The sequence below is a fragment of the Podarcis melisellensis genome (genome assembly GCF_964234715.1).
Source record: "Podarcis melisellensis genome assembly, chromosome: 16".
NCBI lineage: Eukaryota > Metazoa > Chordata > Lepidosauria > Squamata > Lacertidae > Podarcis > Podarcis melisellensis.
The window spans coordinates 37,742,359-37,769,082 of NC_138533.1; the positions used below are offsets into that span (position 1 = coordinate 37,742,359).

Consider the following 26,724-nt stretch of genomic DNA (forward strand, 5'->3'; position numbering starts at 1 on the left):
TGTATATTGACTAACAGATACATAAATTAATAAGGAAGTGCGTTCTGAGCATACTATTGCATGGAATTTGCACAGTGTAGTTAATTCAGCTGAAGTTAAGAATTTATATGGCCAAGCGTTAATAATCAACTCAAGGAAACATTGTTTTTGGCAGCATTTTCCTTCTGCTGGGCCTCCAGCATTACCTTTTGTTTTGCAAAGTGTTAGTTAAAGGACATTTCCCTGAGAGCGATTTTCTTTGATTCCATTTGATTGCAGTATGGGGGCTGCGTTGCCCTGCTGTTCCTATTGTTTCATCACTACATGCTTGTGAGTTGCTCCTCAGGAGGCAGGTTTAAATATTTAGATGTGTCTATCCACCTGACCCATTTGTTTGGTGTCAAATAAATAAATTTATAGACATATACAAACAGAACAGTCAAGTGATGAATAATTATTTCAAATCATCGTCAGTTACAGTAGACAGTTGATAGTATCAATAATTAATTCTACATACAGTGGTAATTGATTGAACAAATAATACTGGATTAGATTTTAATAAATAACAATAATAATAAATAATAATAACAATAAATAAATAAATAAAAGATAAATAATAATAGAATGATAATAATAATAATAAATAAAACATTAAAATAAAGAATATTAATAATAATATATAATAAAAATAAATAAATAAAGAGGATAAGTGGAATGGCATCACATACCAAGATTAAATTGATTAATTAATTAAATAAATCTAAAGATAAATAGATAAATAGATAAATAAAATTAATAAACATAAAAAATAAAATTAATAATAAATAATTGACATATATTTCGGAACCCTCAGTTGCTTAGATCATGATGACAATAATGCCAAGGTTGCAGGTTCGATCCCTGTATGGAACAACTGCATATTCCTGCATTGCAAGGGGTTGGACTAAATGACCCATGGGGTCCCACACAATTCTAGACAGCCTGGATAGCTCAACTGGTTAGAGCATGGGGCTGATAATGCCAAGGTTGGTGGTTTGATCCCTGTATGGAACAACTGCATATTCCTGCATTGCAAGGGGTTGGACTAAATGACCATCGGGGTCCCACACAATTCTAGAGAGCCTGGATTGCTCAATTGGTCGAGCATAGTGCTGATAATGCCAAGATTGCTGGTTTGATCCCTGTATGGGACCCCTGCATATCGAATGAGATATTATAATATGAAGTAGGAAGCATCTTTAATATATATATATATATATATATATATGCAGGTTTTGGTGTCCTCGGGTGTCTTCCCGTGTAAAAGTTGGGGTGTCTAGGCGACGTTTCGACGAGGTCTCACTCGTCATCTTCAGGCTGGTGCTTTCGGCTTCTTGTTACTGGAACAGAGCAGGATCTCAGTGTTTGAGTTCCTATAAATACTGTTGAGGGGGTGTGGTGTATAGCCTCCAATGTTCTGGGCAGAGAGGAAGTTCCCAGGCTAGTGTGCCTTTTCTTCTTTTGTTCCTTAATTACTTGAGGGATATCTTGAGTGATTTCTTGAGTGATATCCTGAGTACCACTTAGGTGGGTCATTAGGTGTGGATTAGTTGCTAAAGTCTTTGTGTCTTGACCTCTTGAACTTTGTGAAGAGTTTTTCTGAGAAGATGGCTGTACTGCACTTAGTTGTGCTCTGGCTTGGCTTCGTGTATAGGGGCGAGCTGTGGTTTTGTGGCCTGTGTCAGCCAGATCTGTGTAGGGATTGCAGGGGGGTGCAGCATCCGGAGGTGCCACCATGGTTTGGCTACTGGATGGTGTCTGTAATTTATCTGTGGAGAGGGTCTGGGTTTGGGTCTGGTGTGGTTGATTGGTGATGGCGTTCTGTGTGCCTCTGGATCTGGTGTCAGTTTTTGTGGGGAGGGCTAATTTCCAGATGTCTGGCAAGCGGGATGTGTCGTCACGCTTGTTCATGTTGTGAGGGTGTTTCTCTATCTCGATGGCTTCCATGATTATTCTCTTGTGGTGATGTTCCATGTTAAAGAGCAATTTGGAATCTGCAAAATTAATTTCGTGTCCTGTTTCTTTCATGTGTTGGAAAAGAGAGGAAGTTTTTTCTTCTTTTTTGACGGCATTCTTGTGTTCTGCGATACGTGCATTTATTCGTCTGTTTGTTTGTCCAATGTACGTGGCTGGGCAGACTTTGCAGGGTATTTCATAGACCCCTTGGTTTTCCAACTGGATTTTATCCTTGGGGTTTCTGAGGATATTGGCTATTTTTTGGTTGGTGCAAAAGGCTGTTTTGATATTGTGTTTATGGAGGATTTTGCTAATTTTATCTGGATACCAGCAAAACAGGGTTACGAAGCTAATCCAAAAAGAAACACCCCCCAAAAACCAAGACACAGAAGAAAACAATGGCATGGCCCTCCTTCCTTATATCAAGGGCACTACAGATAAAATTAGCAAAATCCTCCATAAACATCGCCTAGACACCCCAACTTTTACACGGGAAGACACCCGAGGACACCAAAACCTGCATTCCTGTACCCGTGAAAATCTACGAAAGCATATATATATATATATATATATATATATAGTAATAATTAACACACACACACACATACTAATTGGATAAACAATTGAACATTTAACCAAATACTTGGAAAAATCGTTATTTATTATAAGTAAATCAATTGTTAATTAATACATTCGTTTCAGAATCTATAACATGTGCCTGTACAACCACTTGTAAACAGTCGCATGTGTTTGTGGCAGTAACTTTAGCGCGTTATCCATGGCTCCTAAGAGGAAGTGCTCTGCGGCGGAATCGGCTCACGGATGGGATAATAACCCCAAACCTAGTTCACACTACCTAAATGCCTTCAGATCATTCATTGATGATTATGAGCAGCATTTTTTCGAGCAATCCCTAACCCCATGCCCTCCGCTGCTACCCCTGATATGATACTAGATTCCCAGGTGGTTCCGGAGATCCCGCCTTTCACCCAGGTTGATGACCTCCCAGGCACCTCTGCTGCCCTCTTCAACGATTCCCAGTTCTCAGGTGCAGGCCCAAGCTCTCAGGCAGTAACTGCGGCAGTGCAAACTAGGCCTCTGGCCCTCAGAATCTGCATTGGGTCGCCTGTGCGGAGGCCGCCGGCCTGTGTCAATAACCCTGTTGCGTCCAGTTCTTCCGGTTCTTTGCAGAATAAGCAGCCCAGCAGCTGGAGGGGGAGCTTCCGACAGTTGAGGGGGGACAAACCGTCAGGTAAAAGACGCACCAAGAAGAAGCATGTGTGTAAGAAGAGCAAGTCAAAAACGGGCGACATGGATGAAGAGTCAGAACACCCTGTGCGCTTTCTGGGGTGGCCGCCACCATTAGCTATGATAAAAGTCTGAAGGAAGGTTTCCAGGATCCCTCTAGCATGCTGGGATCAAATTGAAAATGGCACCTGGTCTGTGGCGGTCGTCCCGTATGTTGAGAAGAAGCCATTAGATTCTTATCGCACGGCTAAGCCGGACCTGAGAAGGGAGCCAAAGCGCAAGGTATGTTGGGAATTCAATAAGGGGTCATGCCAAAGGCAGTCTTGTAAGTATCTGCACGAGTGCGAGAGGTGTGCAGGGGTACTCCCAGCCGTAGCGTGTTACAAAGGGAAGTAGCCCTTTCGGGAAGGCGGGGTTCCAGTTCCAGAGAAGCCCCCGCAGCAGGGAACAGACGATAGGGACTCTCCGGGTCTAGCAGGGTGGTGTCCCCCGGACGCCCCTTCTGTGCCCGCCTGGCCAGGCTGTCAGTTGGTCTTAGACACCCGCACCACAGGGTCCGCCTCCCCAGGTCGGTCAAGGCAGATCTGGAGGTGTGGACGACTTTTTTTTTGGAAAACTACAATGGGGCATCTCTATGGCAGGATGTCTTGAATTTGTCGTCAGACTTCCAGGTCCAATCGGATGCGGCTGGGTCCTTAGGCTTTGGCTTGTACTTCAAGGGCCGCTGATGGGCACAACGATGGCCGACGGCATGCAAGGTCAGGCCATCACGCGGGATCTCACCTTTCTTGAGTTCTTTCCAATAGTGGTGGCCATTCACATCTGGACGGAAGATTTTCGTGATCACCGTGTGTGCTTCAGGACCGACAACCTGGCGGTGGTGAACATTCTAGCCAGGCAGTCATCTCGGTCTGAGAGGGTCTCCTCCCTTCTGTGGGCGTTCGTCCTCCGGTGCCTTGAGTACAACATAATATTTTCAGCCAAATTCGTACCCGGAGCCAATAATGACATTGCCGATGCCTTGTCTCGATTTCAGATACCTTGCTTCCAGTCGCTTGCACCTGGAGCACAACTGTTGCCCGAACCCTTTCCGGAGTGCCTGTGGAACGTTGGAGACACAAAGTGATACAGGGAGTATTAGCGTCCGTGGCACCTTCCACTCTCAGGTCCTACAAGAAGGCCTGGTGTGATTTCCTTGGTTTCAGGTCTGGGTTATCTGGGCTCTCTCATAACGTACTTCCTACCACTGACAATGTCTTGCAGTACCTTTCCCATCTCGATGATCTGGGACGTGCTCCTAAAACCTTAAAGATTCACGTAGCCGCCATCAGCTTCTTTTCAAAAGCTACATTTGCTCATGACCCGTGTAGCGACTTCTTGATCCGTAGAGCCATTGAGGGTTGGGGCAGGTTACAACCTCCCAGGGCCGAGGGCAGTAAGCCGATTTCTTACGGGTTGTTATCTCAGATACGCATAAAACTCAGGTCAATTTGCTGGACCAGGTTCGAGGCACGTCTCTTTTTCGCAGCATACGCTATCGCCTTTTTTGCCGCGCTTAGAGTTGGTGAGGTGGTGTTTGAAGTTAGTGCACGAGGTTCAACACGTGGCCTCCTGTGCGAGGACGTGCAGTTGACCGAAACTACCGTGACAGTGCGTATACGTCAGTCCAAGACTGATCAGGCTGGTAAGGGTGTCCTAGTTAAGCTCATGGCGTAGGCACAGCAGGGCCCATGCCCGGTAGAGGACACTAGGCGGTACCTCTACCTCAGACCGCCCGGCCCGGGTCCGTTTCTGGTCCATGAAGATGGGTCACACTTGTTGAGGCACCAATTCACCAGAGTACTTCGCAAGGCTATTGAGGCTTGTGGTCTATCCTCCCAGGAGTACGCTATACACTCATTTAGGATTGGCGCCGCAACCACGGCCGCGCACCTGGGGCTACCGGCGGACAGGATCAAAGAAATGGGCCGGTGGAAATCCAATGCTTATAAGTCTAATATGTGACCTGCAGCTTTACCCTACTTATCTGCCTTTTCTTTTCTGTCTTTTACCCCCAGCTATGCTCAGGAGAAGCGTGTGGATTTGCGGCCACAGTATAGTTCATTGGGCCCACGTACGAGCGGTGAGCTGCGGCCTTGCACCCAATCTTGGCCTTCCACATGGTGTTCGAGTTTCCTGGTTTTCGAGAAGAGGCATGCGTTGGGAGGAGCTTATGCCATTGTTGTGGGAGGAAGTAGCCAAGTTCGGCCCTCCCGACATCCTTGTGATTCATTTGGGGGAGAATGACCTCGCTAACAGAAGGAGTGTGGACTTGTTGTGGAGCATAAAAAGAGACTTGAATGCATTTGCAGTCTTGTGTCCCAGAACAACGGTGTTCTGGTCCTTCTTCTTGAAAAGAACTGTTTGGCGCTGTGCGCAAAGCTGTATGGCCATTGAAAGAACCAGGAAACTCGTAAATTGGGCGGTAGCCCGTTGGATGCGCTTTATGTATGGCTGAGTCATTTATCATGACCGTATCCAGATCGGCGACCAAGCTTTATACCGGAATGACGGCATCCACTTATCGGATCTGGGGAACGACATTTGGTTAGCTAGTGTCAGCAAAAGTATCTGGGATTGGTTGCAGCTTTGAAGGTATTGGCGGCGAGCCTTTGGCTCAGGTGGCGGTTAGGCATTGGAATAATGTTGTGGTGTGTTGAAGTGCTAGGTGTGGCCATCGCCTATGCCTTCAATTTTTAGGGGTATTCCGTTAAAGGAATCTGACGGTCGTGTATTCTGTCCGATGCCTGCTTGGCGGGAGGCCATGGCACGACCCGCGGTGCACCAGAACCAGGAGCAACTCCCAAAGTAGTGAGGGAGACAGCTTGCCATACTTGATAGCACCTCTACCAGTGGAGAACCCGGCTGTTGTCAAACCAGCATCTGTTCAGGGCTGCCCCGAGTCACCGTGCGACCTACTCTAACCACTTCATGGCAAGTTCCAGCACTTACAGCTGAACCTCAGTTTTCAAATGTGATCCATTCAGGAAGACCGTTCGACTTCCGAAACGTTCGGAAACCAAGGCACGTCAGCAAATTCATTTGAGAAAATTGAAAAACATGCAGCGGAAGCCGTCCGACTTCCAAGGTACGTTTGAAAATGGAAGCATTTACTTCCGGGTTTTTGGCGTTCAGGTTCCGAAACGCTGGTCAACGGAGAGGTTCAAGAACCAAGGTTCCGCTGTATTGGTCTTGCGGGGAAAGCACAGGACCTAGCCATATTACAGCCTTTCCCTAATTTCTGCACTGAGTGCAACAATAGTTGTTTAGGGAAGTTTTTAATGTTTGATGTATTACTGTATTTTAATATTGTGTTGGAAGCCGCCCAGAGTGGCTGGGGAAACCCAGCCAGATGGGCGGGGTATAAATAATAAATTATTATTATTGTTATTAGCTCATTTAAAAGAACAACAGCACGGGGTAAGATGCTCAGGGGCTATCTAATCCCAAATTGCCATCTTACACATCTCAAGGCTTAATCTTATTTACTTTCTTATTGCCTTTATATCCCACCTTGCAGTGGGAGACTTAAAAAGTATTAGTTAGCAACCTTGGAGCAGACGTCTGCCCAAGGAAGTTGCTTGTTTGTATGCAGGTGTCATTCGGAATAAATAACAAGATGAAAGATGAAAAGATCTTTTTTAATAATTCCAGTAATTTAGCTTTAGGATGTATAATGGGACATGAATCCAATATATCCATTCAGACCAGGTCTCTCCATAGTTTTTAGTTTGGTAATGAGTTGTAATTCAGCAACTTCTCTTTCAAGTTACAGATAGGTAGCCATGTTGGTCTGCCATAGTCAAAACAAAAAATTCCTTCCAGTAGCACCTTAAAGACCAACTAAGTTAGTTCTTGGTATGAGCTTTCGTGTGCATGCACACGAAAGCTCATACCAATAACTAACTTAGTTGGTCTTTAAGGTGCTACTGGAAGGATTTTTTTTCTCTTTCAAGTGTATTTCTAAAATTCTTCTGCATTAAGACAGCTACTTTAAGATCCTGTATAGAATGCAATTAGAAGCTACCGTAATTTTGGTCATCTATCCCTTTAAGAATCCCTCGCCCTTCCCTGCGGAACCAACTGGCCATAACAGTCTTCAAGAGTTAGAAGGCTGAAGTATCTGACGAAGTGTGTATTACACACAAAAGCTCATACCTTGAAAACTTATACTGAGTTGATCTTTAAGGTGCCACTGGAATTATTTAAAAAGATCTTTTCATCTTGTTATTTATTATGACTATGACAGATCAACATGGCCTTCCACCTGAATCTGGGGTCATTCGTAGTTGACCTTTCCCACACACACTGTCATAGGCGACATATTCCGTTTTTCAACTTCAGCTTTTGATCTCAAAACGTTCTGTTTATCACAACTGATTCCTCTGTCCGTCTTGATTGGAATCGGAGGGACCTTGGAACAAGATATTGGCAAACCTGGGGGGGGGGTGTTGGCTGCTGAGCTACGCCCCCCCCCCCATTGTGAGGGCTGAGAGTGTGGTGGTGATGCCTCCCCAGCTGCTGCCATTGTCTGTGGGTTGACTGTGATGCCACAAACACATCTGGCAGCCGAGCGGGTATAAATGTGGGCCAAGGCGCAAGACTCGGCAGTTGCCCTCCCGAGAGAAATGGGCAGCTCGGTGGCACCCAGCCCTGGTGGTCTCCTGCCCCGTAGCAGCAAGCTGACAAGCGGAAGGAGGCAATTGCCTGGTGCTGGGATGCTGTGGAGCAAGGAGAAGGCAAGTACAAAGTTTACTTGCTGGTGAGATTCGCTACCTGAAGGCAACGGATATTCAGCTCTGAAGCTGGTTGATGTCTGGCAATGGACCTGGCGAGGCTGCAGCTGGTGGGTGGTTGTTGGAAGAGTTTGCATTCAGGCTAGTGGATGCCGTGAGGATACGCTGTCTGAGATGGATGCAAAGTGGTTTGGAAGCCTTGTTTGTGAACAGGCAGCCAAACAGAGGAGGAGTCTGGGGGGACGCTGTTGGATGGGGGCCATCCCACCCACCTCTTTGCCTTTGCCTTACAGGGATGTCCGGAGCCGGTGAGGTTTTCCCCAAGTCCAGCCTTCAAAGTCATGAAGAGAACCACAGGACGTCCCTATTTACATTGGAGAAATAAATGTGAAATATTGGCAGCGAGCAATGGACAAAGCCGTGGACGTACCTGAGAGAAGGAGCTTTGAAGGAAGACTGCAGGCGGACATCTGCTGCATTGCAAGTGATGGGGCAGTGGGGAGAGAGAAGAAAATGAGGGAGGAAACATTAGGCGACATTAGGCGCACCGTCCATTAGAAGTGCTTTGCAGACGCTTTGAACAGGAATGGCTTCCCCTCAGGGATTCTGGGAACTGTAGGTGGTTAAGGGGACAGAGAGTTGTTAGGCGGGTTAGGCTTAGGCTTAGGCTTAGGGTAGGGGCAGGGTTAGGAGTAAGGCAGGGGTAGGGGTAGGGATAGTGATAGGGTTAGGGTTAGGGTTCCCTTCTTGTCAGGGAACTCTGGGAATTGTAGCTCTAGTTAAGGGTTAAGGGTTAGCGTTAGAGTTAGGGTTAGCGACAGGGGTAGGGGTAGAGTTCCCTTTTTGCCAGGGAACTCTGGGAATTGTAGCTCTGGTTAGGGGGTAGGGGTAGGGTTCCCTTCCTGTCAGGGAACTCTGGGAATTGTAGCTCTGGTTAGGGGGTAGGGTTGGGGTTCCCTTTTTGCCAGGGAACTCTGGGAATTGTAGCTCTTGGAGGGGAACAGGGGGTCTCCTAACAACTCTCTGCACCCTTTTCAAACTATAGCTCCCAGATTCTTTGGGGGAAGAAGCCATGAGTGTTTGAAGCGGCTTCATAGCACATGAAATGGTGTGGATGTGGCCCTGGCCTCCCTCACCCCACTGCCCCTTATTATTGAGGAATCGAAAAGATTTCCCCATGCAAATCTCTCGGAAACAATGTATTTCATCTGGAAAACTATTTAATAAAGATTACTTTTTATTAAATCCTTTGAATGTGTTTGAACTGTGTTTGAGTGCACAGAGAATGATTTCATTTGAAAGCAATGCCCTTAGATTACAGAATCATGGAAGAGTTAGATGGGACCACGAGGGTCTTCAAGTCCAGCCGCCGCAGGAATCTTTTGCTCTACATGGGGCTCAAAGGACGACCCTGAGATTAAGGGTCTCGTGCTCTACTCAGTGAGCTATATGGATTGATCTAAATAGCAAACACCAATTATTTATTTTTTAGAATTTACAATTTTGTCACCTTGCCAACAAAGGTCCGTATAGTTAAAGCCATGGTTTCCCCGGTAGTGATGTATGGAAGTGAGAGCTGGACCATAAAGAAGACTGATCACCGAAGAATTGATGCTTTTGAATTATGGTGCTGGAGGAGACTCTTGAGAGTCCCATGGACTGCAAGAAGATCAAACCTCTCCATTCTGAAGGAAATTAGCCCTGAGTGCTCACTGGAAGGACAGATTGTGAAGCTGAGGCTCCAATACTTTGGCCACCTCATGAGAAGAGAAGACTCCCTGGAAAAGACCCTGATGTTGGGAAAGATAGAGTGCACAAGGAGAAGGGGACGACAGAGGACGAGATGGTGGGACAGTGTTCTCGAAGCTACAAACATGAGTCTGACCAAACTGTGGGAGGCAGCGGAAGACAGGAGTGCCTGGTGTGCTCTGGTCCATGGGGTCACGAAGAGTCGGACACGACTAAACGACTGAACAACAAAAAATAAAGGGTGTAGGAAATGAAATGATTGTTGCCTTTTCATTGTTTAAGGATGTTTTGTTAAGTCTTTTGATTCAACACATTTATTTCAATATACAGTTGTACCTTGGTTTTTGAACTTAATCCGTTCCGGAAGTCCGTTCTTAAACCAAAGCATTCTTAAACCAAGATGTGCTTTCCCATAGCAGTAGGGGACTCAACTGACAAATGGAACACACTCAACAGGAAGCGAAACATGTTCTGCATGCAAGGCAAAGTTCACAAACCAAAACACCTACTTCCAGGTTTGCAGCGTTCTTAATCCAAGTTGCTCATAAACAAAGCTGTTCTTAAACCAAGGTCCCACTATATAAGCGTCAATAGACTGACCTTTTAAATAGGAAGCTACTCTTTGTTTCTAAGCAATTTTTTACCTTTCAATTAATTCACCAAGGAGCAAGGGGGGGTGGGACCAAGATGCCAACAAAATTCTGTTTTATTTTTTAGCTATGCTAGAAAGACCAAAGCAGGTTGCAAAGAATTTTGTTTTATTTTTTAGGTGACAGCAACACTCCTGAATCGCCCTCCCTCTCTGCAGCAGCTGGAGAGATAACCCTAACATACAATAATTTCCTATATTAGACATTACTTTTGTTGCAACTAAATGATTACTGTACTTTGAAAAATACCTTTGTAAATAAAAACTCAGGCCTTGCTAGCTTCACAGCGTTCCTATGGCAGCAGTTTTGCACATGTCTAGTCACAGCGAGAGATGTGTTTAATGACATCATGATGTTAGCTGAGCACAGAGTATTTAAAGCCATCATTCCATCTTCTGCGGCCTGAAAGGCATTGAGCCTGCTGGTAAGTGGGAATCCACAAACTCTATAAAGGTAGTTCCCTTTCTCCCCACTTTATCCTCACAACAACCTTGTAAGGTAGGTTAGGCCAAGAGACAGCAACTGGCTCAAGGCTACCCAGAAAACTTCAAAGTCCAGTGGGGATTCTTATTTCAGTTTCACAAAATCACAACACTGCTGTCATTTTGCAAATACTTTATCTTTTTATTTTTAGCCCTTAGAAAAATATACATTTTTTTAAAAGTCTCTTTCCATCCAGTGCCACATATTAAAAGTATAGAAAAGCATTAACAAAATGCTGGCTTTATTCTGGGTAACTGAAGATTCATCTCTTATTCCGTGCTCTGTGGATTCTCCTCCAAGGATCACTCAGGACAGCTGCAACTAGTATGAAAAATATCAGCATCAAGCCTTTGGCAAGAGTCTGAGAGTACGGTTCTCCTGAAAGACAGTTCGAAACAGTAATCAACTGTAGTAATAACATGACATGGTAGCTGATTTGTGTCTTGAGTCCTGTCATTCCAAAGCCAGAACCACCGCCGTAAAAGCCCTACTTGATGTCGCATTTGAACCTCTCACAATGAGATTCACCTGACTGCAAATATAGCACGGACTGATACTGAGCAAGGAAGTTCCTGTAATTAGTACATATCCCCATCTAGAACACCTACAAATTAGTTAGTTGTAAGCTGTAAGGGATAAGGAACCTCCTTAGATTCCAGTTCCCATCAGCCCCAGCCACAGTGGCCAAAGGTGAGGCATGATGGGGAACTGGAGTCCAGGAACACCTTAACAAGGCTCAACACCCTTGTGTAAATAACCCATCTGAATGCTTGTCAAGAAACCACCAGGTTCCCTCTATCTTTTTACCAGTGTAGTAGCGTGTCAAGGGATAAAGAAGTTCTGGCCAGCAAACATCATTCCTCTTGCAGTCATATTCTGTGTAGTTAATCTGAAACCTGCAAAACAGTTTAAAATAAAGTCTTACAGTCAGATGGATGTTGTTGTTTTATTAGATTTGTAAATTTTTCCTGATGCTGGGGAATGCTACCTGTTGTTCATAGACAGTGGGGAGGGGGGCAGTGTATGTGTGTGTGATAGATCCTTATTGTGTGATCACCACAATCAGGACCAGCAGGACACAACTGACTTCCCATGGTAAGCATGGGCGGGGGGGGGGGGGGAGCAGCAACGGTGTTTACTTGTTCCAATTCTGTCTTATGCTATGCCCCCATGGCAGCCATATTGTTATGTCACAGCCCACTGCAGCTATTTTGTGACTGGTGCCCACAACACTTTCACATAATTAAAAATGTGCTCTCTGTCCCAAAAAGGTTGGTGACCGCAGTCCAATGCATACACTGTGCCAAGCTACTCAGGTATCAAAACAACTACCCCTTTTTTCTATTAAGCCAAATTCAATGTTTAACTGATGTTTTTATTATTATTATTACTATTATGATTTATATACCTGGGGATCTCAGGGTGGTTCAGAGAATAAAATCAAGATATAAAACCACAAAATAAATAATAATAACAACCACCCAATACCCCCCCCAAAAAACCACATTTTAAAAGGGCACAGGATGTAAACCAGATCAACCGTAGATATTAACACATCTAATAGAATTACAGTAACATAGCATCCAAGAGGGTTACCTTGTCATTGGAACAGGGGGTTGTGCTGGTATTTTAATAAACTGCACTGCAGCAGAGATAGAAAGAGCGCTGGCTTTATCTTCACAGGCAATTGGACACTGAACTTGGCAGGTTACTGTTGAAATACTAAATGTGAAGAGAAAATCTGTATTACAAAATCTCAAGCAACAACACTACAATATTAGGCTACATACTGTTATAGCAGCTTTGATTTTGTCAATATCCTTCCATAAGGTGACCAGTTAGATCTGCTTTAAAGTACAAAGGTCAATCTTACGCTTGCATTTCACTTCAACTGACTGCAACTTCAAATGCCTACTTTCTTGTGATTTTGAACATTAGATGGGAGCATTGTAATCAATTAGGCTAACATTTAAAAGGTAGCAATCTTAATATCCTTTGCCTTCATCTATTTTTTTTTTTTTATAAATATTTTATTAGGTTTTTAATAAACAAATTTCCACTTTCAAATACATACTTCCATAGATCCAATGGACTCCCCCCATCTCCCGAGCACTGCATTCCCTGTGTAACCAAAACCTCAGCAATTTGTTAACTTATTTTATACATAACAATATATCTTCCATTTTATCGTGTTATCTGATGTAAACATTTCAGTACAATTGCATTAATTTTTAATTTCCACACAATAAAAATATTTCATTATCTCACTTCTGTCTTATAGTGTCTTATTTATCAATTCAGAAATTTGCCGATACTGAAGCTATACCTTCCTAGAAAGGAGCATTTTTTAACATTCATACAACTTATAATGCTTTTTCAAATAGTCCTTAAAATTTTCCCAAACTTCCTCCGTTTCTTCTTCTCCCGAGTCTCGAATTCTGCCAGTCATTTCAGCCAACTCCATATAGTCCATCAGCTGCGTCTGCCATTCTTCCAATGTGGGTAGATTTTGTGTCTTCCAGTGCTTTGCCAACAAAATCCTCGCTGCTGTAGTAGCGTACATAAAGAAAGTTCTATCTTTCTTAACCATCCTCTGGTCTACCATGCCCAGAAGGAAGGCCTCCGGTTTCTTAGGTAAGGTGAATCTCAGCACCTTTTTTAGTTCATTATGTATCATTTCCCAGAAGGCCTTCACTTTCGGGCAGGTCCACCAGAGGTGTAAAAATGTCCCTTCCTCTTCCTTACATTTCCAACATTTATTATCGGACAGGTGATATATCTTTGCAAGCTTGACTGGGGTCATGTACCACCGGTATATCATTTTCATAATGTTTTCCTTCAAGGCAGTACATGCCGTGAATTTCATTCCGGTGTTCCATAACCTTTCCCAGTCTTCAAACATAATGTTATGCCCCAAGTCCTGTGCCCACTTTATCATAGAGGATTTGCCTTCATCTAGATGAGCAGGTAGTGAATTTATTGAATTGAATAAATAACTGTAAGTTATAGTTTTCCTAGTGCTCTGGTCAAAGGGCTCAAGTGTATAGCATAACACATTGCATTGCCCCTCTTCTAACAGAAAATGGAGATTGGTACAATACAAATCTACTTAATTTGCATAATGTATTTTTATTGACCCAAGACTCTTCTCACCCAGTGCAGAGTATAACACAATGGATAAAAACATTGTAAATCTGTGAAAGAAAAGAAAGAGCAGTTCTGCCAAACATAGCTAGTTTTCTCACGTACCTGACCTGTACCCCAACTATCTCCTGCTGTGGAATCCCTTCTACTGCTCCAACATCAGCAGTGATAATTTGAATATTCAAGTGGGTAGGAATATCAAGGCAAATCCCTTTCAAATCTCCAAAACTTGCATTTGTATCTGCACCGAACGTATCTAAATCTGTTAATGGGGGGAAACATTGTTCTGAGAAACTATTGAACAGTGTTGAACAGCTTATCTTTTTCTTTCAAGGTTATAAGGGGAAAGTGGCAATGTTGTTGTTTTCATTTTTTTAAGGGGCAGGGCTAATTGAACACAATGAGATGACCTGCTGAGTAAACACAGAGGACAGAATAATTAATCATGCTTTCCAGAAAACAGAGCAACCCTATACTCTTAAATACATGGAGATACTATTTTCTTACATCTACATCCTGCCTGTCTTCAAGACAGCACACACACAGTTCCTAGGCAACTACCCATCCAGGTTCTGATCGGACCCAGACCTGCTTAGATTCTGCAAGGAGGCGACCTCATGTGTCTTCAGACTTTAACCTGGGACCACATGACACCACTGCATCCGATGGCCCCCCAAGCAGTATAACAATTATTCTGTAATTTTATTTGTTATAAAATATCAAAATTCAACTGCACAACTTTGAATCTAATATGGAAATAATAGTCATGCTTTGTGGTGTTTAAAATGTTACTATCTCAAAATGTTTATACATGTGGTTATGCCATATGCTATTAAATTAATTTTTTAATAGGAATGACTTAACTAAATGAAAACTCAGCAATTGACTCAATGCTAGTGAATGTTGGTACTCACAAATAATTTCCACCCAATCATCTGGAGCGCTAGTAGAGGAGTTCCCTCTCTTTCCGACATGAGTAGCTTGCACCAACGAATTAAGTCTTTTGGTAACATTCTCCCTGCAATAATGGAAGTTGGAACATTACAATTATCCACACTTGAAAATAAATTATTCAGGGTAGCAGAAACCAACACAGTTTTGTTGATGAAAACATTGCTCTCCTTTAATGTCCTGGGATTTTTGTTTGGCCAAAGTGTGGTTTGTTTTATCGTCCAAACCAAGTCCCACAAGCTAACCATAGTCTGTTTTCTGGCAACAAACTTCAATTTGAAACCATGATTTGTTGATGGCTTATTTTAACTACACAACAGCCCTATTTAACCATGGTTTGGTTGTCCAACGCACACTAAAGGCACAAAGCAAAACCAGCAGGAAATCAAAACACACTTTAGAGAAACAAGCTGCAGCTTGGATACTCATCTCTTTGATAATTCACGGTTTGCTGAACAAACCATGGTTAAAAGAAACCATGGCTAAGTGTTATGTTCAAATGTAACTAATGATAGAATTTCAATGTGAGATTAAAACTCCCTCATCACTTCAGACTTTCCACAAGTAGAAAAAGGGAAGAAAACACTCCATCTCACCTCAACTGATTGCAGTTGTCCTTAAGATCAACTTCTAAAATGCATCCAGAGATTGAATTTAATCCGAACAAAATTGGTGTGAGACCTGCCGATGCACACAAGCCTTTGCCATCTATGTAACAGAAGTATTTGCTTGAGAAAACCTCTTTTTTCAGGTTCTTGCTTACAGTTTTATGTAATACAATTTTTAAACAAAAATTACTAAGGTGCACAATAAAATAATAATGTTGAGATCTTACTGAGTTCACCTTTTTACATCCATTAGAAACAGAGATGTTTTAATTCAATCCAAGCTGAAGTGACTGAGCTGTCACAGAGCACTTCTACACAGGACCAAGACTATAACGCTGTTTCAGGAAAGCTTTTTAAATGGCAGATCTCAGTATTTCCCTTCTGAAGCATTTCAAAGGAAAGTGGTATGATATCAGAAGCAAAAGCAGAAAAGCCAACTGAGGTTTTAGGTAGAAACAGTGTCTAATTATCTCTGTATCTGCCATAGATCAGATAAATACATATTTATAGTTAGTTTTACAGTATATTTCGAATCAACAAAACACATCTCAACTCCAATTACACTGTTATAATAATAATAAACAATTTATTTATTTATTTATTTATTTATCTATTTATTATTTCATTATTTATACCCCGCCCAACTGGCTGGGTTTCCCCAGCCACTCTGGGCAGCTTACCTTAACCAAACAGTATAGAAGATTGAAATTAGTGTTAGGGTGATAAACCTAATTCTGAAATGTTCATTTGTATCACGGTTCTAAAACACTCCATATCAAAATGTAGTACCGGGCTTCCAAAGTTGCAAAATGGTGACAGCATCAGAAGAATTCAGATTTGCTGCTCTAATCGGTTTGCCAATTTGATAACCTATACAGAAAGAGAAGGTTTTGTGTGAAGTTTTATAGTTTTATAATCATTGTCGACAAGCAATACTGTCAAATAACTGTGTTATAGTGCATTCTTAGCCATGTCTGCTCAGAAGTAAATTTTATTGAATTTAATGCTTAAACCCAGGTGAGGGGTTGGGATTGCAACCTTAAGTCTTCCTAAAGTTAACACCCAAAGCATCAGGTTTTGACATTTTCACTCCCCACATACATCATTACAAATATGTTGCATTTTCTCTGGCGAGCATATAAACACCACCAATGAGGCTTTTCACCTGGATTCCCAGACAATTCTTCTCTGCTTGTAGTGTTTACACTCACAAAGTTGACTGTGAATTTCTGTGTCAGTATTTCTGAAAAAGGAAAAGGATACACAATAAATGCTAATGAAAAGGAGGAATACCACTTTGTTGAACCTTTAATTCAGCAATTATCATACAAATCATAACCTAAATTTTGATAACTAATACAATACTGCATCCTTTAAAACCCAGTGATATTTTTCTGTTTATGTATAGATCATTTCAAAGCTGAATAGATCTTTTCGTGATTTCTATACACCACTGCAGAGGGCAAGATGTGCACTTTTCTGGATACACAGCATACCTGATGGCTCCGGGGCAACCCTTTAGTATTTGTAGCTACAGGAGAAGAACCTCAGGATATGATACAACCAGCACAAAGGATGTCCTGCTCTTTTTTGCTTGGTTTTTCTTTCAATGGGGCATATAGCAGACATGTGGCAAAATCTTTTCTCATCAAAATCAGGTAAACAAATGTCAAATCTAGTGAACCTCTTTTGCTGCACAGAGCTAGAGGTCTGTGAAAACCCTCCTGAGAGGTCTTTGTCTCACAGCATGCACGACTGGAGTTGATGGAGGCTCCACCTACTGAAATAGACCAAGCATTAAGTCGTTTCCATTCTCCTGCCGCTGAAGCAAGTGGGAGAAGTTACGCAGACCTGGATACAGCAAGTATTTGGCACGTTCAGAAAGGTACCAAGTACTTGAACAGAGGCAGCAAAAAGAAGCGTTGCTCTCCCCCCCCCCCACTCTATTTGAACAGCAGACCCACATTCAATATCACCAGTTCTCCTTGGGTTTAAAAACAGTATGCCATGGGGGTCAGGATTTGCTGGCCCCAGCCCCATCTTACCAGCCACCGAGCTGAAAATTTTCTTTCATGTCACACTCCAATAATGTCTCAAGATTATACCATATAAACAACAAGGACTGGGAGTGGGAGAGAAACTGAGCAAGGAATGCAAAAAAGAAATATGATGGTACCTTCTGGACATACTGCTCCAGAAACGACGGTGACTTTTATTTCTATTATTCTCTTGCCTTCCCATATGATTGTATAATCTTCTCCAAAGGTCACATTTCTGCATTCTGAACACAAAAAACAATTTGTATGAAATCCAAATTTCATTGTGATTTAAAGAAAGCTCTAGAGATGTGGTGATTTAGAGAGAGAGTTGAACACAGACTTACCTCTGCCAGTGCAGCTACTCACATCAGTGTCTTTCCTCTCATGGGTCACCTGTGGCTTGATGCTGTCTGGCAAGAAAACAAACAGATTATTGAGTGCAACAAGTCTGAAAAACAACCTGCAACAAAAGCAGATTGTAATTGCAGCAAGGGGGATCCCAGATGCAGAATAAGACATACAGATGGTTTTCTAGAGCATAACTTGCACAGGGGGAAAGATTATGATTTATTCATAGACGTATTCATATATCTCCCACTCGTAAAATATCAAGGTATTGCACTACATAAAATAATGCAAAACAATGCAAAATATGACTGGCTCATCTAAAAAGAAAACTGAACTGAACAGGCCAGTCAGCATAAAAATGATGATGGATATGCAGCTTGAATAGCAGGATTCCTGAACCTAGCAACCAGTTGGTTGGGGAGGAGGTACTTGCAGTCCTTTTTCTTTTCAACCGATGACTTGACACTATCAGTCCCGGTGGTGCCCTTTGTTGTCAGGGCATGGTCTGAGAGCAGCGAATGCAGCATTCTTGTTGAAGCTAAGCAGGTCTTCAGGTTGTGGTCAGTACCCAGACAGGAAATTATCTAGGACCTCTAGGCACACTACCTTGAGTTCGACCTACATGTATGTATACCGTATTTTTTGCACCATAACACTCACTTTTTTCCTCCTAGAAAGTAAGGGGAAATGTCTGTGCATGTTATGGAGGGAATGCCTACGGGTGGCATGCCTACGGATTTTCCTCCTCTAAAAACTACGTGCGTGTTATGGTCGGGTGCGTGTTATAGAGCGAAAAATACGGTATATTGTTGGTGGATCAGTGTTTGCAAGCTCACGGTACGATTTGGGAGAAGAGCCAGGTCAAATTATACCTTGCATCATTTGACTTCATTTTACTCTTGAAGATAAAGAACAGTTTAAGCCTGGCAGCCCTGCCTGAAAACAATGGTTACAGGGATTAGAAAAGAACACTTCAATCAACCTCATTCTGATGGAGCAAAGAGCAATCTATTATTTCTGATCCCAACGTACCTCCAGTACCGCTGTTTATTGCTATGTTAGGTGGTGTGCTCCCCACTCCATCGCAAGCGCTGAGACATTCGGCTTCAAAATTCTGAAGGAAGGCAACAGGGGCATTTCTTGCACATTGCCCAGCCATGAATTGCTGCATCATATAGGGAGAAAAGAGCTGAACATCAGATTTGTTTTTGTGAAATTTGTTTTCTCTCCTAAACAAGCTCAAAGCCAGCAGTAGAGAATTTTTTTTCATCTTGAGGGCCACTTCCTCAGTGGACAGTTTTGGGGTGGGGGCTGCATTCCAGTGATGGGTGAAGTCAGAGGCAAAACTGAGCAGGGCTAGAAGGAAAAGCAGGAGCAGCAATGGGTTTGGCTCTGATCTGTGTACAATAGGTCATACTGTAGCCCAGCCACACACAAGACAGCCTCTACATCCCGTGTTTCTTCATCCAGACAAGCAAGAGTTCAAAGATAAATTCCAGCCAGGCAAAAGCACATGAAGGGGATACACAGCAGGTGTTTTGGAAGAAGGGACATGACCGAGGGAGACTTCCAAAAGCCTGATTTCGGAGCTTGGTGGGTGCCATTTATCCCATGAGCCAGAGGTCCCTCACACTGCTCTAAGCAAACACAGAAAGAGCCAAGGTGGGGGTGGGGGTGTCACTCACTCAAGCAGGCTGTCATTACCTGAGGAACTGTAAAATACCCATTCTGCACAGTCATAACTGGATCTCCTTGTCTGTAACCACTGGAAAGTTTTCCTGGGATGGTTTGTAATGGTACTTTAAATGAAGAAACTCGGGGTGAAGAACTGCAAAAAACATTTTTTTAAAAAAACAACAACCCACATTTGTATGCTATTAAAGCCTTCAGTTTCTACAGAATCAGAGCATTATGCTTGGTGAGTGGAGACAGAGGACAGAGAGAGGAGCTTTTCTTTCCCTCTTATAATTCTCAAACTCAGGATCCCTCAATGAAACTGATCAGAAGATTCAGGGCTGATAAAAAGAAGTATTCCTTCAGAAGTACATACTGTACTTCAGTCATCAAACACATTGCCACATGATGTTATGATAGCCTCTAGCTCAGATGGCCAAGTAGCTAGTCAGACTAGCGGCCACTGATAGATCAAAAGTAACATTCGTGTAAAACAGAAGAAGAATGCCACTCAGCATCAGCTTGAGGGGAAGAACAACGGAAGATGACTGCTTCCTCCATACTCTGCTTGGCTGCCATTGGAGCCAGGATGCTGGACTAGCTGCCAAGCCTTTGGTCCGATCCAACAGCCAGGCTCTTCTAATGCTTGTAGCAGTAGCAAGATCTGCTCAGCACATGAACTAAGAGGGAGCAGTGGGTAATAGCTTGAAGATCTCTGCAGCTGGTTCTCTCCTTCCTCCTAAATATGTTTTATTATCCTGTCTGTGGCAACAGGAAACAAGAGAATGTACAGCCTGTGCGAGAAAATTAAAAATAAAGCATGGGGCCCAGAGAAAGAGAACCGCTGGGATAGAGGACCTGGAGCTCTCCAGGTGTTGTTGGACCGACTCACATCAGCCCCAGCTTGCATGGACCCGAGCAAAAACCAGGACAGGAAGGAAGAGCTCTGTTCCAGGCTTTGTCAACCTCCAAACGTTTTGGACTATGATTCCCATCAGCCCCAGCCAGCACAGCTGTGCTGGTTGCAACTGTTAGGTGCTGCAGACCAAAACATCTGAAAAGCACCTGATTGGCAGCAAATATATTTGATATGGCAGGCACCTACAGTAATGCTGGTTGTTTGAAACATAGCTATTTGTGATGGCATTCCCTAAGCACTGCCTTTCAGTAGTGGCTCTGTTGGAAATTCTGGGTATCTGTGATATCTGTGCTTTTAGTAACTTACCGTTTTATTGCATTGATTTTATTCTATAAAGTGCCTTACTTATTTTGCAATGAAAGGTGATATATAAATGTCTTAATAAATAAGTTTTATAAGAATGAAAGGTTCATAAAGTGCTCATTGTTTCTTTTAAAAATATTCTTGGAAGACAGAATTGGTGGGAAGAGGTAATTCCACTGCCGGAAACATACTGAAAAGAGAAAATTAACAAAACTGTGCAAGCATGAGAGGTGGAGAGAAACTGTGTCACTTGCATTCACTTGGTTAGGGACTATCTCACAGGAATGCACACATATCCCGGATAAGTCTCCATACTTACACAGCCCCATGATAGAAATAACCCCGGAAAGGTGTGTTGTTAATGGAAGACTGCACGCATAGGAAGGGAAACCAGTCAGGGGCATTGTTCCCCGTCTGGACAGAGCACAGTTGGTCAAAAGGTGGACTGACATCCCCACCAAATATTCCTTTAAAACATGACCCATTGAACAGTTGCTTCATCTCTGAGGTGCATTCCTAGAAAAAGGAAAAGGAAAAAAAAGGATTCTACTTTTTGCCAAACTAAAAAGACCTGGTACAATAAAGCACAAGCTTAGGAGAGTGACTGTAGCTCAGTGGTAGAACACATGCCCTGCATGCAGAAGGTCCCAGATTCATCAATCCCTGGCACATCCAGTTAAAACAGGTGTGGGGAACTACACACTGAACTACAGCTCCCATCAGCCTCATCAAGAATGTTGAATGGCAGGGATGATGGGAGTCATAGCTCAGCAACATCCAGATGTCCAAAGGTTCCCCACACCTGAGTTAAACGGATCACAGGTAGCAAGTGGGCCAAAGACAACACCTAAAACCCGGAAGATAGACTCCAGTCAGAGCAGAAAATACTGGGCTAGATGGACAAAGAGGCTTGCATCTTACATGCACTTACATGGACAAAGTGCATCTTACATGCACTTTTTAAGAAAGAAAAGGTAAGCAGGGCAGACACTGCGGAGGTCACCCCTGCTGCTTATCAACCCCAGGAGCCATCAGCCACATTTTTTCATATATTTCTCTTCTTATTAAATTAGTTCAACTTCTGAAGACCAGAAGTTACAACCATTGTTGGCTTATTGTGTCATAGTGCTAAATATAAAGTACACAAAGTTCTCTGGCAAATAATATTGCAGGCATTTTTGTAGATTTTCCCTAAGAATGCTTACAATGAAGTTTTCAAAATTAAATGTAGAAATGGTACCAAATCACAGCAGCAACGGATATCGCAGGCTCCTGCAGTGAGATTGCAAGGACAAGATCCCAGTGGCTGAAACACTTGATTGGGGATCACTGTTGTACTATCTATTTAAAAAAGGAGAAAAATAACTTCAGCTCTGAAACTTAAGGTGCTCCTCCCCACCCCACAGCTGTTATCTAGTGGCAGCCAGTCCATCTGACTGCAGTGGGGAAAATCAACCGCATTTGAATCTTAATAATAATTTTAATTATTTGATTATTTGTACCCTGCCCATCTGACTGGGTTTCCCCAGCCTGCCTCTCCCTGAACTTTTAGATACACACACACACACACAGAGAGAGAGAGAGAGAGAGAAAGAGAGAGAGGGGGGGGGGCAGGCAAATATGGTGCCGGGTGGAGAGAGTTCTTCCATTTTGTAGGCAAAGTGGCCTCTTCTCCATATACTTATATAGGACTTTTGAAGTCTAATGGGACTGCTGCATCAAAAGGCTGAAGCCTCAGTGAAAATACACACAGAGTATCACAGAGAAGCAGAAAATGAAACCCTAAAATATAACAAAACAACAGCGACTGAAATACCTTCTCCTTTTCCTGTCACATTTCCTGAGGACGTATTAGCATATATTTCAGCTTGGATCAACAGATGGGCCACCACCACCGAGTCTCGACAAGCCGAGACTTGCAAAGCTTCAACCAAGCAGAGGGCTTCTGTGCAGCAATTGGTCAGATTGGAAGTACACAGCTGCAGACTCCTGGTCAAAGATACCATCACTCTGGAAACATTCTGAAACACACAGTTTGATGGCAGGTAATACATTTACTAAACATCACACAAATTTCAAACACATCTTGCTGGAAAAGTGACCTTCAACACTAGTCAGTGTATTTTCCTCTGTCAATTAAATGGGGGGGGGGGGCTGGAAGAGCAATAATTAACAAGCACCAAACAAAATGTGCTTAGTATTGCAATGCTAGTGGGAAAACACCCAATGATCAGTGATACATGTGTGAAACGACCACAGAAAGAGATATTATTTGGGATTCTGTGTGGAATTGTGTTAACTGTACAGTTCTCATTTTAACAAGCCTTTGTGACAGGCATGTATTTTTGATGGTTTTAATTTTTTTGCATCAATTTCTTATCACCTTGTTGGTTTTAAATTGTGCAATTTGTATTGCTTATAGTTCTTTATTGTTTTACATTTTTTATTATATATTGTAATTTTTTTAAAAATTGCAAACCACTCAGAAGACGTAATTGGTGGAGAGTATGCAAGTGTAACAAACAAATAAAACAAATATTCGCTTATGTGAGAGGCAGGAGTCCTTTATGGCAGACAGTAACAGGCTAATCCCATAGTTCAAAAATGCACAAAATTAGAGTCAATGGAGTACCGTACTTAAGAAGTATACAGTTAAAATATTGAACCACAATGGAAGGATGGCTTATGGGATTTTTCTACTAACCCCTTGATACGTTACATTCAAACTCCAGTCACCAGTTTTGTTTCTTCCAGTACAATCTGCAAGCGGCAACATTCCTGGAAGAGAGCAAAGAGCAATATGAATACTTTCAGATTTACTCTTCTCTCTCACTTCATCACTGTGAGAGATGGTAGAAGTAGGAAAGTTCATGTACTCAGTCCCAAGTGATCTTTGAGACAGCAAAATGGTCCCACAATTTTTATGGTATTTAAACACATCCAATTTGAAAAAAAGCAGCGTCAAAGGAATCTTACCTGTTTCATTGTCTGCCACAGCAATAGTGAAAACATCTGACGGACTGCTCACCAAAGAAGCAGTGACTACAGGCCCAGACATGTAGATAAAGGGAGGCTGAAAACCTACAAATATAAATCAACATTAGCACTCGTGGAATAAAAAATGTTATCACTGTCTGTACTTTTGTACATTTCCATCCCTCTAACCTCACTTTTTATAATCCCTGTAACCCCATGCATCAGCTGAAGGAGACTGCAATGTACAAAAGGCTTATCCATAATAAATTTGTTAAGTCTCCCAAGCGACACGATATTTTTTATTATTATCTAGAGACAATTTCTCCCCTTTTAGGGATTTCATTTCAGACCCCTCTAAGTAGAAAGCTCTTTGAGATTAAGTCTTAAGAAATTTTCTTGGGCTAGTTTACAGAAATACGTAATAGAACAGAGGCACCTTTTGTTTTGATGTCCTCCACTTTGAACTGTGGAACACAAGGAAAAGAAACGTTGCCTGACTTGCACTGCACAAGGTCTGACATACTGGGAGGCTGGGCAGAGGGAGGGGAAGCACTTAATAAACGAGTTTTGCAGGGTGACAAAAGAAAAATGACCACCTCAAGTGCCTTGTTTCCTAAGGCTTTAGGTGTCATCTGTTTGCTCCCCAAGCCACGCGCCCTGTGAGCGGGCTCTGTGCTTCCACAGCTGCGTGTCAGGCAGAAACACAACAGGTGAGGCTTTTTACCCAGCGCGGCGAGGGGACGAAGTGGGGCACCGCCTGCACCTGCAAGATTTCTGCCTGTCGCGCATATGCTATTGCTAGAATTTCTTAGCTGCTTCATCCCGCTCAGGGCAACTTACAACCAAGCCAACAAATGCACAGGAGAAGCGCCGAAGCGCACGCTGCCCTTTCCTACCCACCCGGATTCCCATCCTGGGCTCCAGCCCCGAAAAAAGCCAGCAGCCCCCAAAGGAGCCGCCGGGCGAGCATGGCGAGGCGAAGCCGCCGCTAAAGCGAGCCGCCGCCGCACCGGACAAGGAGCAGCCCAGCCGAGGCCTCCCCGGGCGCCATTTTGTGAACGGGTCCCTCGGTTGCTGTGGAAACGGCTGGGAGGAACCACCTCACGTTGCCCGGCTCTGAAGCGGGAGAAGACCCCAAAAAACACTCAAGCCCAGAGTGTTTCACTACGTACATTGACTAACACAGGCTTGAGGTGGGGGAAGGCAATAAAGCAGCAAAGAGTGAAGTCCCTAGTGTCAAGTCTCCTCTCCTCCACCCCTCTGCGTGAATGGTATGTCCCAATATTAAGGCGTGCCTAACAACGGGACGCGGGTGGCGCTTAAACCACACAGCCTAGGACTTGCTGATCAGAAGGTTGGCGGTTCGATTCCCCGCATCGGGGTGAGCTCCCGTTGCTCGGTCCCTGCTCCTGCCCACCTAGCAGTTCGAAAGCACACCAGGGAAAGTAGATAAATAGGTACCGCTCCGGCGGGAAGGTAAATGGAGGTCATGTGCTCTGGCCACATGACCCAGAAGCTGTACACCGGCTCCCTCGGCCATTAAAGCGAGATGAGCGCCACAACCCCAGAGTCGGCCATGACTGGACCTGATGGTCAGGGGCCCCTTTACCTTTTAACAACAGGGGGAGGAGGTTAAGTTAAATGCAATTTGCCCTCTGGGCTCTCAGAGATGACTTGCTGCTGTGCCTGTTCTTAAAGCAACTCCTATCAGAGTTGTAGCGGCAAAGCACCGCCCACGCCATGCTGTCAACAAGCTTCATGCACCACTTGAACAGTCAGAGTATCTTGGGAGCTCTAGCTATGGTGTTGGGAACTGTAGCTCTGTGAAATCAGAGCCCCTCAAAAAACTATAGTTCCCATGTTTGGTGGGGGAGCCACGGCTTGGAGGTTGTTCCCACTTCAGAGCCCCCGTGTGGCCGCCAGCATCCTAAGGTGCTTAAGTGGTGGGTGGTATTTATTGGAATTGGTAGCATGGAGGGCAAGAGAGACCAACAGCAGCTGGAGAGAGACCACAAGTTCTAGGAAGGTCCCCTTCCTCCTCTGAGGCGAAGGAGAAGGAAGACTGGCTCTTCCAATTAACCACACTGGCATCTTCTGGGCCAGGGGTCAGCAAACTTTATCAGCAGGGGGCCGGTCCACTATCCCTCAGACCTTGTGGGGGGCCGGACTATATTTTGAAAAAAAAAATATGAACGAATTCCGATGCCCCACAAATAACCCAGAGATGCATTTTAAATAAAAGGACACATTCTACTCATGTAAAAACACGCAGATTCCCAGACCGTCTGTGGGCCAGATTTAGAAGGCGATTGGGCCGGATCCAGCCCCGGGCCTTAGTTTGTCTACCCATGTTCTTGGCCATGCTAGCACCTTTCTTGATCCAAAAACCAAAGGGAACATGCCAGTGACCCACTGGGTCCAGCATCCTGTTCTCACAATGGCCAGCCAGATTCCTGTGGGAAACCACCAAGCAAGATCCGAGCAGAAGAACACTCTCCTTAAATTTGTCTAGTCTTCATTTAAAGCCATCTAGGTTGGTGGCCCTCACTGCCTCCTGTGTGATCAAGTTCCGGAGTTTTACCATGCACTGCAGTAAGAAGTACTTGCTATTATCGCTCCTAAATATTCCCACAATCTGTGGGGTGCATTCTAGCTATATACCTGAGTTGCCAGGTATTAGACTCCTTCGAACTCAGAGCCTCTGCAAGGGTGGGCCAACCAATTAAGATGGCCTGCCCCAGGAGACTGATGGATTCGAATGGGTTCCTGGTGGCACTTGAAGAGTTTTCTGTCACCTTGGCAAGCAACCATCAAAGCCCTGGTGGACTTCCGGAACAGAGAAATGACCCAGGCGGTGGACAGGATCACTTCTGAGTGTCCCCT

General features: G+C 43.6%; 1 protein-coding gene and 1 long non-coding RNA gene across 4 annotated transcripts; one reads left to right on the forward strand and one right to left on the reverse strand.

Moving 5' to 3' along the window:
* Positions 1–7,769: 7,769 nt before the first annotated feature.
* LOC309359624 lies at positions 7,770–8,528 on the forward strand. Its single transcript, XR_014163866.1, has 2 exons — positions 7,770–8,000; positions 8,291–8,528. It is a non-coding gene; the product is annotated as an uncharacterized lncRNA (long non-coding RNA).
* Positions 8,529–10,996: 2,468 nt separating this feature from the next.
* Positions 10,997–25,117, reverse strand: TCTN2 (tectonic family member 2). 3 transcript variants are annotated; one of them, XM_081893336.1, is made up of 18 exons: positions 25,014–25,117; positions 23,842–23,946; positions 23,570–23,643; positions 22,682–22,886; positions 22,106–22,206; positions 21,185–21,381; positions 19,674–19,797; positions 19,002–19,134; positions 17,966–18,031; positions 17,759–17,863; positions 16,748–16,825; positions 16,372–16,452; positions 15,571–15,682; positions 14,938–15,041; positions 14,129–14,285; positions 12,476–12,601; positions 11,687–11,775; positions 10,997–11,257 (listed from the first exon to the last, which is right to left on the reverse strand). In XM_081893336.1, the coding sequence occupies exons 2-18, from the start codon at positions 23,921–23,923 to the stop codon at positions 11,142–11,144; spliced, it is 1,950 nt and encodes a 649-aa protein (XP_081749462.1). In that variant the 5' UTR covers positions 23,924–23,946; positions 25,014–25,117; the 3' UTR covers positions 10,997–11,141. The 3 variants fall into 3 exon arrangements, with proteins under 3 accessions (XP_081749462.1, XP_081749461.1, XP_081749460.1); XM_081893335.1 differs by lacking the exon at positions 25,014–25,117 and adding an exon at positions 24,742–24,913; XM_081893334.1 differs by lacking the exon at positions 25,014–25,117 and adding an exon at positions 24,278–24,371.
* Between the last annotated feature and the right edge of the window lie 1,607 nt (positions 25,118–26,724).